The sequence below is a fragment of the Bubalus kerabau genome, chromosome 4 (genome assembly GCF_029407905.1).
Source record: "Bubalus kerabau isolate K-KA32 ecotype Philippines breed swamp buffalo chromosome 4, PCC_UOA_SB_1v2, whole genome shotgun sequence".
In the NCBI taxonomy this organism is placed as follows: domain Eukaryota; kingdom Metazoa; phylum Chordata; class Mammalia; order Artiodactyla; family Bovidae; genus Bubalus; species Bubalus kerabau.
The window spans coordinates 15636913-15649697 of record NC_073627.1 but is presented as its reverse complement, the minus strand read 5'-3'; the positions used below and the strand labels follow the sequence as shown (position 1 = coordinate 15649697).

The 12785-nt window shown below is 50.7% G+C and overlaps 1 protein-coding gene across 2 annotated transcripts in view; it reads right to left on the bottom strand.

The window, feature by feature from the left end:
• PECAM1 (platelet and endothelial cell adhesion molecule 1) overlaps window positions 1-12785 on the bottom strand; it is a 63439-nt gene that overhangs the window by 7687 nt on the left and 42967 nt on the right. Inside the window, exon 14 of one of the 2 annotated variants that reach the window (XM_055575509.1) lies at window positions 8598-8654. The exons of the other annotated variant lie outside the window; for it this stretch is intronic. Coding sequence (XP_055431484.1) covers window positions 8598-8654 — 57 coding nt within the window. The remainder of the gene's footprint in view (window positions 1-8597; window positions 8655-12785) is intronic. 2 annotated transcript variants of the gene reach the window in all.

The following is a 12785-nucleotide window of genomic DNA, read 5'->3' as shown; positions in this document are numbered from 1 at the left end:
GGGCCCCCTTCTGTCCTGGCTAGGCCAGAGGCAGGCGTCAAGGGCCAAATGGATGAATCAGCCCGACCAACAAGTCAAGCCATTGTGTGAACTTCCACACATTGAGTGAGACTGTGGGCAGCACCCCACCCCCAGCCAAACCTGACCTGGAGGACCCAAAGGACCCCATGCTTCCCGCTACTTCAGAGCCCCAAGGCTTCTGGAATCAGATCCACGAGGGCGAGAGCCTCATTTCCTAATGCAATACAGACTTGGAATACCAACATTTGAATGTAATATATTTGATAATGTATTATAATAACACATTCACAATGTATTATTATAACATCTTCCCCCCGGTGGCTCAGAGGTTAAAGTGTCTGCCTGCAATGCGGGAGACCTGGGTTCGATCCCTGGGTTGGGAAGATCCCCTGGAGAAGGACACGGCAACCCACTCCAGGATTCTTGCCTGGAGAATCCCATGGACAGAGAAGCCTGGTGGGCTACAGTCTATGGGGTCGCAGAGTCGGACACAACTGAGCGACTTCACTTACTTACTTACTTATAATAACACTGATTATACGATAATACTGATGGAGCACCAAGCTACACACACTTGTTGTTGGTACTAGAATCTGGTGGGTAGTGTCCATTTTTTTTTTTAATGGAGTAAGTTTTATCTTTTGAAGTAGCAGAGGCCACCCTGGGGGTGGGCTAGCAGTGCCCATGGGCATAGTTTGCTCTGGGCCTCTCAAGATGGGTGTGGGGAGTGGGCACAGGCCCTCAAGTGCTCTTTCCTCCCTCTCAGAGAGGGCATGGCCCAGGGCCCTCCTCTGATCATGACTCTCCATGACCAGCCCCTCCCTGGTCTACTGGAGTTCTGCTCCCTTAAGAAGAAGCCTGGAAGTCTGAATTCCAGGCAAAGAGAAAGTAGAAGAGGGAGGCTGAGTGAAGGAGGTGGGCCCTGCGAGGCCCAGAAGACAGAGGTTAGTGTCTGGAGCAGGACTTGGCATCTCTCCCTAGAACCACAAGTCGTCAGGAGGGAGGTGCCCAGGATACCTCCAAGGAGGGACACACGACGTCTAGGGAGGAAAACCAGCTCCTGTCTTGGGGGAGTCACAGGAAATTAATTCCTTTAAACCAGAATTTCTCAATGCTGGCACTACTGATATCCTGGGCTGGATAATTCTTTGTCATGGGGCTTGTCCTGTGTGTTATAAGATGTTTACCAGTATCCCTGGCCGCCGCCCATTAGATGCAGGAGCAACCCCTTTCCCCAGCCCTTGCCAAATTATGACAACCAAAAATGTCTCCAGACACTGCCAAAGGTCTATTGCGCTGAGAACCACTGCCCTAAACTGCAAATCTTATCCTAGGCCTGAGTACTCTCATAGGGAAGAACTGACTGTGTTGTTAATTAATTAGGAGAAACCACTTATGCTCCGGTCTTTAAAACTGGAGTAAATATATGTTAATAAGTTATGCTTTGGATGAACTGCAAACCATTTTATAAAGTACTTTCAGGATAAGCTGGAGCCCTTTGAAACCATCAAGTGCTGAATCAGAGTGAAGGTACAAACTTCCTGGGCTAGCCAGGAATTCCAGTTCACACAAGGCTCAACCAGGCTGAGTGGAGCTGATGACTAAGCCATGGCAATGCACTCCAATATTCTTGTCTGGAGAATCCCATGGACAGAGGAGCCTGGTGGGCTACGGGCCATGGGGTCACACAACTGGAGGCACTTAGCATGCATTGCTGATAAATCCTAATCTCGGGCAAAATAAGTGGAAAGGAAATAACTTGAAAGACCTAAAGTGCTAAGCTTGCAGATCTAAATTATGAGGCAATTGTCAGCATTTTCTCCACTCCCGAGAACGCTGAAGTTTCCTGAGAGGCAAGATCTCCTTCTCCACCCATTAATTCCGGCTGTGTCTTCGGGGCTGGTTCTCTTTTTCTCCTGAGGCTGACTTCAACTTGGTCTCTTCTGATAAAGTCTTCTTAGTTCTGAGAAACCCTCTCCTTTCCTCCCTAATAGGCAGGGAACATGTAGCAAAGAATGGTCTAATGGCTGGAAAGTGAAGCAGCTCAAAGATGGAGAGATTTCCTTGCCTAGGACAAAGAGTTAATTGCTGGGACAGGAAAACGTGTGTGTCAGCAAGTTGGCCAAAAAGTTCTTTTGGGTTAGTCTAGACGCTGGTGTGGCAAACCCAGACAAACTTTTTGGCACAGGGAACTCTGCTCAATATTATGTAACAACCTAAGTGGAAAACGAATTTGAAAAAGAGTAGATACATGTATATGTGTAAAAAAAATAAAAACCAAAGTAACTCCAATGGGAAAATAAGCTTTAATATCAAATTTTTCTAGTTATGCTACTATAATTAGAACTCTGTGGTTCAGTTTGCCAAGTGGTTGGTGTCTGACTCTTTGCACCCCCACGAACTGCAGCATGCCAGGCTTCCCTGTCCTTCACTATCTCCTAAAAATGATTATTTCAGGTGTTGGAAGAGTTAAGAGTAAGAAGAAACACAGCGCCATTTGTGCTTGAGCCACTGTTAACAACATATTAATAATTAATTTGAATTTTTCAATACATTTTTAACTATCAGAAAAACAAGAGAACAGCAGATGTGCAAGACTGTGGTCAAGACTCAGTGGGAGGTAAGGAGTTGGAAGAGTTGCCTCCTTCCTCCTTGTTTTATAGGACTCACCTGCCCACCACAGCCCTTATCCACTCAACAGCCGTGTGCATTCCTGAGACACACCGAGATGTTCACCTTGCGGCAACTCCACCGAGGCCAAGGGCATTTTATTGAGAATTAATGAGGAAACTGGGCTTCCCTGGTGGCTCAGTGGTAAAGAATCTGCCTGCCAACGCAGGAGACTCAGGTTCGATCCCTGGGTTGGGAAAATCCCCTGGAAAAGGAAATGGCAACCCACTCCAGTATTCTTGCCTAGGCAATCCCATGGACAGAAGAGCCTGGTGGGCTACAGTCCATGGGGCTGCAAATAGTTGAACAGGACTTAGCAACTCAACAACAACAAGGAAACTAATTGGTGACAAGAATTGGGGATGGGGCAAAGTCCTACAACCTGATGAAGGTGGAGCTGAGATCAAACCCCAGGGCTCCTACTGAACATGTTTTCCATCGGGCCGCAATACAGAGAAGCATCCAGGCTGGCCTTGGACCAACACAAAAGCAGCAGCAACATAGTACAATGGGTCCTGAGACCCAGGACTTAATTCAGATTTGAAGGGCAAACTTGGAGTCAAGGATGGGTAAAGGATTAGGGTGGACTCTGAGGGACCCGGGGGTGACTCTTAGAAGTGACTGAGTCCCCACCCCTCATCAACAAGTTCCAGGGCATGGGTCGGGAGTGACCAAGGCATAGACAAATGACCATCACTTCCAAACACAGGACACTGAGACTCTGAATGTTATGATTGTAAGGCCACTTAAGATCATTCATTCAATCCCCTGATTTGACAGATTAAAACAATTGAACATGGTCAAATTCACAGAGACAGAAAGTAGAATGGTCATTGCCAGGGGTTGGGGGGCAGGGTCTGGGAAGTTATCGTTTAGTGGGTAAGGAGTATCAGTTAGGAAAGATGAAAAAGTCCTAGAGATGGATCGTGGTGATGGTTGTATAACACTGTGATTGTACTCAGTGTTACTGAAACGCACACTTAAAAATGGTTACAATGGCAAGTGCTATGTATTTTTACAGTTAAAAACAAAAAACTGAGCTTTGAGCCTAAAGCCAAGATCTCAAAGACCTGGTACCTCCCATAGCCCATCAGCTCCCCAGACACTCCTCAGCCTGCAGCCTCCAACACCCTCTCCAGGGCCCTGGTCCTACCCAGAGCTCCACCCTAGAGCTGCTCCTTGGGGCCAGGCCTGCCCGATGCCCTTTGGCTTATCTAGACAAGCAGTTTTCCTTTGTATCACTCAGGGGAAAAAGGGAGTCTAAGTGCCAGAACTACGTCCTGTGAGCCATTTCCCAAAATAGCCAGCCCTGAAGTGATGCGTGTTGGAAGAGGATGGGAAACTGAGAAGCTAAGGTGGGGAAGAATGAAACACTAAGAAGGAAAGGTCAGACAAGACCCCGCCCTGTACTCGGCTTACTCACTGAGACCTACTTCCACTGGGGCCTTTTATTTTTATTGTGGGTCACACCCTCCCCTTAAAGTACACACACACACACACAGTTTCTGGGTTATCTCTACCAGCCAGTCCCAGAACAATCACTCCAGGATTGCTGGGGAGTAAGAAAGACTCTACCCCTTTGAATGAGAACCAGAGCAGAACTCAGAACATCTAGAAAATGGTTCTAAAAGCGTATCCCTGGTCTGACAGCAGCCGCACGTGGGAATTTGTTAGAAATGCAAGTTCTCAGCCCACTCCCAACCTACTGAATTAAGGGTGGTGCCAAACTACGTGTGTTTTAACCCGCCTGCAGAAGCCCTCATCGAGATTCGAGCCCATGCCCCTCATTCCACAGAGAAGGTGACCGAGGTCCCAAGAAGCTCCCTGACTCACCTGGGGTCACCCAGACCACACCAGGCTGTTACTCTTACCTTGTAAAGAGCAACAGAGTTGAATGCTCTAATCAAGCTGATGACAGTGGAAACCAATTGGTTTGGCAACACAGAGAGGGAACATGAAGCTTGTGAAGGGCATCGTGCTGCAGCCAGGCTCCCTGCATCCCATCCCTGCTCTGCCATGGACCAGAATAAGCTATGTCACCTCTAGGCCCATCTCCCCATCTGTAGGGCAGGAATAATAACGGAGCCTCCATCAACTCTGTGATGGGTTTGAGCAGCTGATAAAGGAAAAGAAAGAAAGAAAAGGGAAGAGGAATCAACCAAGGCTCCCAGCTTCTTCCTTTGGGCAGCAGACAAGTGGGAAATGTTCAAAAAGAGGAACTCCCTTGGCTTCCAAGACGCTGGCTTTTGCAGCAACGATGTGGTTTTGGCTACAAGGCCCAGGGCTCCCTCTACCCATCTGACAGGAGCTGGCTGCCAGGTTAGACACCAGACTGTAGAGAGACCCAAGCCCCAGTTGACCCCTGATGACCCAGAGGGTGCCACGGGAGTGCCCTGGCCCGGGAGTCTGGAGCTGGCTCTCATCTTGCGCTGGGCCAGGCACTGAACTCTATGGCTCGAGTTTTCCTTATGCATTTTTTAGCTAAAATGGATTGACTGCTCACCGTGGTAAGAATGGGCTTCCCTTGGTGGCTCAGACGGTAAAGAGTCTATCTTTAATGTGGGAGACCCGGGTTCGATCCCTGGATTGGGGAGATCCCCTGGAGAAGGGAATAACTACCCACTCCAGTATTCTTGCCTGGAGAATTCCATGGACAGAGGAGCCTGGCGGGCTACAGGCCATGGAGTCGCAAAGAGTTGGACTGCTGTCTCATCCCCTTCTCTTATTTAATCTCTTCTCTGTTTAATAGTTGAAGAAACTGAGTCTGAGAGAGGTGAGGCATCTTGGTCAGAGTTGCACAGCTGGTGATGCGGCAGTACCAGGGCAGGGGCTCAAATGTCTGCCAGCAAAACAGGGCCCTGCGCCACCTCAAATCTCTACTGAGTTGGGTTCTATGGTCTAGCTTATGGTCTGTTTCAGCTAGGCGGGAGCAGTCGGGTTCCAACAGCTGGGGACTGAAAACTCAGGCATCTAGAACCACCCTGGGGACCCTGAAAAAACGCACTAGAACAGTTGCCCTAAAGCAGAGTAGAAAATCAGAGTGTGTCACCCTAAAATAAGCCACTTTGGCATAAGGGTCATTTTGAGCTGGAGGCAAATAAGAATCAACAGAGGCAAGCCTTCCAGGAGCTTCCCTCATTCTTTTTCTTGTTAACTATCTGTCTTTTGTCAGGCTAATCTGCAGGGTCCCTAGACACTAGCCCTTGGGAATCCACACAGGGTGTGACCTTCACCAGCAGCCTAGGGCCTCCCCAGGTGGCCTCAGGTGACCCAAGAGCCCAGGCCTCCTGTAGCCTCGGTTTCCTGCAGTCTCCACTCTTCACCAGCTGCCCTTCCTCAAAACCAAAGGAACTCATTTGGTGATCAGGAGTGTGGAATCCAGCTCTGGGGTGGGCCAGTTTTCAGTGAAAGTGAAAGTCGCTCAGCCATGTCCAGCTCTTTGTGACCCCGTGGACTGTATAGTCCATGGAATTCTCCAGGCCAGAATACTGGAGTGAGTAGCCTTTCCCTTCTCCAGGGGATCTTCCAAACCCAGGGATTGAACCCAGGTCTCCCACATTGCAGGCGGATTCTTTACCAGCTGAGCCACAAGGGAAGCCCAAGAATATAGGAGTGTGTAGCCTATCCCTTCTCCAGCGGATCTTCCCGACCCAGGAATCGAATCGGGGTCTCCTGCATTGCAGGCAGATTCTTTACCAACTGAGCTATCGGGGAACTAGCACTAACCTCAGGGAACTGTTTTAAGCTCTCTAAGACTCGTATCCTCATCTGAAAAATGGGATTTATTGTGGAGGATTGAAAGAGGTAATGTCATATAGACCACTTAGCACCAACAGTAAGCGCTTAATAAATGTTGAGTTTTTGCATAACCAAAGCAACTGAAAGCAAACCTTCTCAGGGACCATGAGGAAAGCAAAGGGCATTTTTATACAAGTACCCGACAGGACCAACCTTGAGCCCTCTCTGAATTTCAGCTTTCTGTTACACTGGAAGAACAGAGGGAGGCTGTTTCTGAATTTGTGTTTTGCTAGCTCTGAATAATACTAAGAATGCAAAATGAGATACTGAAGCTAAAAATCCCCCAGGAAATGGTTTTCAAAAATTATTCGGTCAGTGTCAGGTTCCCCACGGGGCTGAGTTTCTGATCTAATCATGAAAATACCACCTTTTAAAAGATTGATTAACGGGCGATTCCTAGTTGAGATAACAAGTAGACTCTTGAGGTAAGACAGTGCTTTCCAAATATTGGCAGCATCAGAAATACGTGGGACCTTGTTGGGAGTACAGATTCTGATTCTGTGGGTCTGGGTTGGGCCTGAGACCACCGTTGTTACCTGTCATGGACCACCCTTGGTGTAGCCAGGCTTTACTGAAGTTTCCTAGCCTATTTGAGTAATTCCTTTTCAAAGAATCCACTTAAATAGAGGTCTATTGTACAGAGAAAGCTATCTGCATAGTGACTGTTTTCCCTCGGAATGTTTGTGCTTTTTGGGTTGTGACTTATTTTCAGTGTAATATATCACATAAGGAAGGTGGCCAATAATATTGTAATAACTCTGTATGGGAGCAGATGGTTACTAGGTGGTGATCATTTAATAATAAAATATCAAACCTTTATATAGTAAATCTGAATGTAACATAATACTGTCCATCAGCTAGATTTCAATGAAGAAATAAAAATAAATAAACGGGGTTCTTGGTAGATTTCATTTCATGATAATGAAATAGAATAATTACACCAAAAAACAAGATTGTTGGGAGTGATTCTAGTTTGCTGTACACCTGAAACTAACACATTATAAATCAACCATACTTGAACAAAATTTTTTTAAAATAGATAACTAATAAACAGAAGGAGAAGGGGGTGACAGAGGATGAGATGGTTGCATGGCATCACCAACTCAATGGACGTGAGTTTGAGCAAACTCTGGGAGATGGTGAAGGACAGGGAAGCCTGGTGTGCCACAGTCCACGGGGTTGCAAAGAGCTGGACAAAACTGAGCAACTGAGGAACAATAAGAACCTACTGTATAGCACAAGGAACTCTATTCTAGACTCTGTAATAGCCTGTATAGGAAAAGCATCTGAAATGAGTGGATGTATGTATGTGTATCACTGATTCACTTTGCTGTACACCTGAAGCTAACACAACATTGTATATCAACTCTACTCCAATAAAAAATTTTTTTAATTAAATAAATAAAAGTGGTTCTTTGTGGATTTCATTTCATGAGAATGAACTAGAATCATTACACAAAAATGAGACTGTTAGGCACGGCCGAAGTTCCTTGTCTGCCCAGCCCTGGGGAAAGCTCTCTGAGAGGAAGCAGTGAAGGCAAGGAGTGAGGCGGGGTCTGGACAGAAATCACAGGATGAGGAAGTGAATCCCTACCCGCCTCCCTCGCCCAGAGTCAGCATGCTCCTCGAAAGGATGTAGCTAATATCCTCCAAGCAAAGGTCTGACTTTGCCTGAGGCCTTCAGGAGCCTGGCGCACCAGGGCCTGTGTGAGGAGCGGGCGAGGCCCCTGAGAAGAGGCAGGTAGGACTGCGCTGCCTCTGTGTGGGTCAGGAGTGCCCAGAACGCTGCTGGGTACCTCGTGAGCACACAGTGGCTCAGGACACGCTCCAGTCCACCCTGCCCTTAGCTGGGCGTGAACGAGTGAGGCTCTGTCTGCCTGGCATGCAGCCCGCCCTCAGTAAGTGTGCAGCGACTACATAAATAATACACATGGCCACTTTTTCAGGGTGGTGGGGAGAGACCGTCGACAACTCCAGTCCAACGCTGCACTCTCTTTGGTCGCCTTTGTACCTTCTTTCCCCGGTCCACACCCGAGATCCCATGGATGAAATTATAGGAAGTGCCCTCCCCCCGACCCAGGCTGGGGGTGTGGGGGACTCTCACTCACCAGGATCAGCTTTCCGGATTTCACTGTATACCGTCTCCGTGCCCTTTGTTCCCAGACCTGGAAAGGGGCCAGGCACAGGTCAGCAGCCAGGTCAGCCACTGCTGAAGCAGGAGAATGTTGGGGTGCCCCAAGCAAGGTGGTACCCCATGGTCCACCCCATGGCCTGCCCCATGAGTGCTGTCTGCAGCGGCCCCTGGTGTCCTTGTCAGCACTGAGCCCAGGCCACTTCCTGGAAGATCTAGGTCTCTCACCCTGGAAGTATGAGACCGACAAGCCACTGTGGGACCCTGGACCCTGGGGGTGTGGGTAGAGGTGCCCCCCATGCACACCTGGAGTCTTCAGCTCTGTGGCCCCCTCCCTCCTTCTCAGCCATTGTGACCCTGTGTCCAGTTGCTCTGCCAGCCCCATCCCAGGAGGCTGGGATAGGGTCTTCCAGTCACCCTTGGGAAAGTCTGGGTTAGAGCCTGGGCATCACTGAGACTCTAAGGACCAGCGGAGACCCGCTCACAACACTAGACAGCTGGGCTGGTTGATTTCAGATGCCAAAAATCTTGGCCTCAATGCAGATTCTGATTGAGACGGTCCAGGGTGGGCCCTGGCACTGGTCTTTTAAGAGCTTCCTGTGCATGCTCAGTTGCTTCAGTTGTGTCTGACTCTTTGCAGCCCCATGGACTGTAGCCTACCAGGCTCCTCTGTCCACTGGATTCTGCAGACAAGAATACTGAAGGGGGTTGCCATGCCCTCCTCCAGGGAAGAGCTTCCTAGGGGTTCTAATATGCAGACAGGGTTGAGATCCTTTGGTCTGGACTCTTCCTGAACAGCAGACAAGATAACCAACTTAAGGTGTAGATCACACCCAGAGGAGACTCAAGGGTTTGGGAGACAAAGAACACCCAGTACGGCCATCTGTTTAAACTGACATCCATACACAGGTTGTGTATATACTCCTGTGCACACACTCACAGTGTATCTACATGCATTGTACACACACTCACACCCTCAGGATGGAGCCTGCCACTTCCCTCATTTGCACAAAGGACCAGGAGGCCTTATTATAGAAAGACACCTGGTGCTCTGTGGCCAGGATTCCCCCTCTACAGATCAGGAAATGGAACCCCAGACTGGGTGACGCTTCCTACCACCATGGGCAGTGCCACCTGGACGTCACCTTCCTCAGTGGCAGATGGCCAGGGCACATACATTGATTCTAACTATACCAAGACACCCTCAACTCAGCAGACTCCCCTCTCCCATGCCCTGACCCTGCCTGCACTCCTCCACTGACTGCAAGGACCTTTTGTTTTGGCCCATTCCTCCTCGTCTTCCAAGCCCCAGGACAGGCTTTGCTCCTACACTTGGGTGCACACACCCTCACACACCTACATTCTCCCTTACATACGCCCCTCTTTCCTGGGCCCTGGGCAGTTTCATGGGCTCCCACAGCACTTCGGGGACACTTGCCCATGACACTGACCCTACTTGTCTCCACAGCTGTCTCCCCTGGTGGACCCCCTGGTCCTCTAGGGCAGCGTCTTGGGTCTTGTGCTCCTCCAGATTCCAGACCCTGCACATCTACCTGGAGGCATCTATAAGGTTTGATGGAATAGTGAAGACAAAAGAGACTCCCTGCAGGGGTCTCTGTCTCAGACCTTCTAGAAGATTTGACATGATCAGCCTGATCACTGAAGTTTTAGGTCTTAGGATGAAAATCACCATCATTCACAACACGCACAAATGTGGTGGTTCCTAGGTCATGACCTGAATGCTAGGAGAAAGCTTGGGAGGCAGTTCAGTTCAGCTGCTGAACTTGGGGCACGTGGGGTGTCAGGACCTTGCAGAAGGCATCATAGTGACTCCCCCAGGGCACCACCAGCAGAGTGGCTGAGCTACAAGTCACCCCCCACCCCCCACCGGGACACCCATCTTTCTCCAAGAGGATAGCAGAGATACCCACACCACTCTCCACTCTCTCTCCATGGCATGAGACCTGGGGGTGTAGAGGGGAGCTGCAGTGATCCCCATGTCTGCCAGGGCGGGGTGGGGGGTGGTGTCTACCCCATCCCTGAGGGACTCTCCACTCAATGTCAGGCCTGGACACGTCACTCTTTCAACACGGTCCTAACATCTACTGTGTGCCAGGCACGGTGGAAGAAGAAAACGGAGTGGGGACCTGGCTTCAGCTTTCGGAACTCCAGGCTCCGGGGCCTGCGGCGTGCAAACAGTGCTGTGATGGAGGCTCTGGATCACTGCACACTGCACCAGTGCACTCCTCCACAATGGGGTCAGCAGAGGGAGGGAAGGGGCTGTACAGCCAAGACTGGGGGCCTGCACACTCTGGGCGACCCACCATGCCCAGGCACATAAGGGGCTCCCAAGGGACCTCTGGTCACCTTGGGGACGCTCTGACACCCTCTGGATCCAAGGAGCTGCACTTGGCTCCCTTTCATCCCATCACTCTGTGCATCAGCCAGGGCACAGGGAGGTTTCGCTTCTTGGTTGAGCTGTCAGAGTTGCAGCTGCCCCCGTGGAACCTCCCCACCCCCGCCCTCCTGGCTCCCCTGGGCATGTGGACGAAGTTTGCAGCTCACTGAGGGCTCCCCACCTCCTCGGGCTGCTCCGTGGCAGCAGCTGCCCGCTAATGACTAAACCAGGCCAACAGGCTGTTTGTCTCTGCCGTCAGGGATGTTTCCGGAGGGGCTTTGTTTGGGCTTCTGTTTTTCTCTGTTCAACAGAGAAAGAGATGGCTTCAACGTCACGGGGTTTTCCCAGCAATTGGTCTCAGAGCAAACAGGCAGCAAACCGGGATTTAACGAGTTCCTTCCCACCCCTCCTCCACCTGCGAGTGACCACTTGGGCAGCCGCCAGCCATGGTCGGAGCTGGACTGGTCCCCTTTCCTTCCTCCATCCCGTCTGTAGAGGACGGAGGCCTGGACAATAGGGAACTGGGTTGGCCAAGACCAGGTCAAGTCTACCAGTGGCCTTGAACCCACAGTCTTCTCCCTGCCTAGTAACGCCCATTCCCCACCCGCAGGAGAGAGCAGGCAGACACCATCCCGGGCCAGACTCCCCCACTGTCCCTTAGCTGTCAAGGAGGCTGGGCCCAGAAAACAACTGGAGTCTTTTAGAGATTTCCCATTTTTATCCCAGTGTGCCGAGGCCCCTGCAGCCCACTCAGCACCTTTGTGCAAACTAGGGAAAGTTCCCCGGGGGCTTCCGACCTTGCAGCTCCATGGCTGGGCATGAAAGCACCCCGGCTTCATCCGGTCCTGGGGATCCTCTTGTCCCTTCAACCCCTCCCTCCCTCCCTGCAAGCAAGAAAACCAGATGCTGCCAACGTGGAAAGCCTCTCCAAGGAATGGAAAATGTCCTTGCTTTTCCGAGGACAAAGCCCTGTTTCCTTCTTCCTGCTTCAGTTTCCTTCAACCCAGAGCCTTCGAGGCCTCGTGTAGAGGCCTCACCACTCCACCCCACTCTGGCCCAGCCAGCACAGGGTAAGGGTGGGGCCTGGCCCTCTGGGACCAGGATGAGAACCTCGAGGGGCCAGGGACTTCCCTGGTGGTCCAGCGGCTAAGACGCCAAGCTCCCAGTGCAGGGGGCCCAGGTTCAATCCCTGGTCGGGGAACTAGATCCCACATGCCACAACTAAAGATTCTGCGTGCTCCTGCAGGCAGCAACTAAGACCTGGCGCAGCCAGATAAATACATAAATACTAAAAAAAAAAGAGAGAGATCTTCAAGGCCAGAGCCCAGGGCAATCACTGTCTTGCTTGAGTGCTTGGTGGGGCGTGGAGGACAAGGGGCTTTTTCCCATGCATATGCAGCCCTGACCTCTTGTGCTTCCCTTTTCCTTCTAAGCCTGAAGCCCCCTTAGGAGGAAGTGAATTGTGACTCATGGGATGGAGCCCACGAGGCACAGGGATGGGGGACCTCAGACCAGACCCAGGAAGGCTGGCGAGGCGCCTCCCTAAAGTCCCACTGGCCACAACCCACCCAGTCTCAGTTCTGAGCCGCAGAGCCCTGCCCCGCACCCTCTCAGACTCTCACTTTTAACCCAATTGAACCAGATTCCCCCTGAGCCTGTGCTCCCAATCACAGGCATCATAAACATCCACGTGGTTGTTCAGTCAAGAAACATGTAGAAATTCTGTCTCCCTCATCCTGGCCAAGAATGTCTTGTCCAGGGCTATGG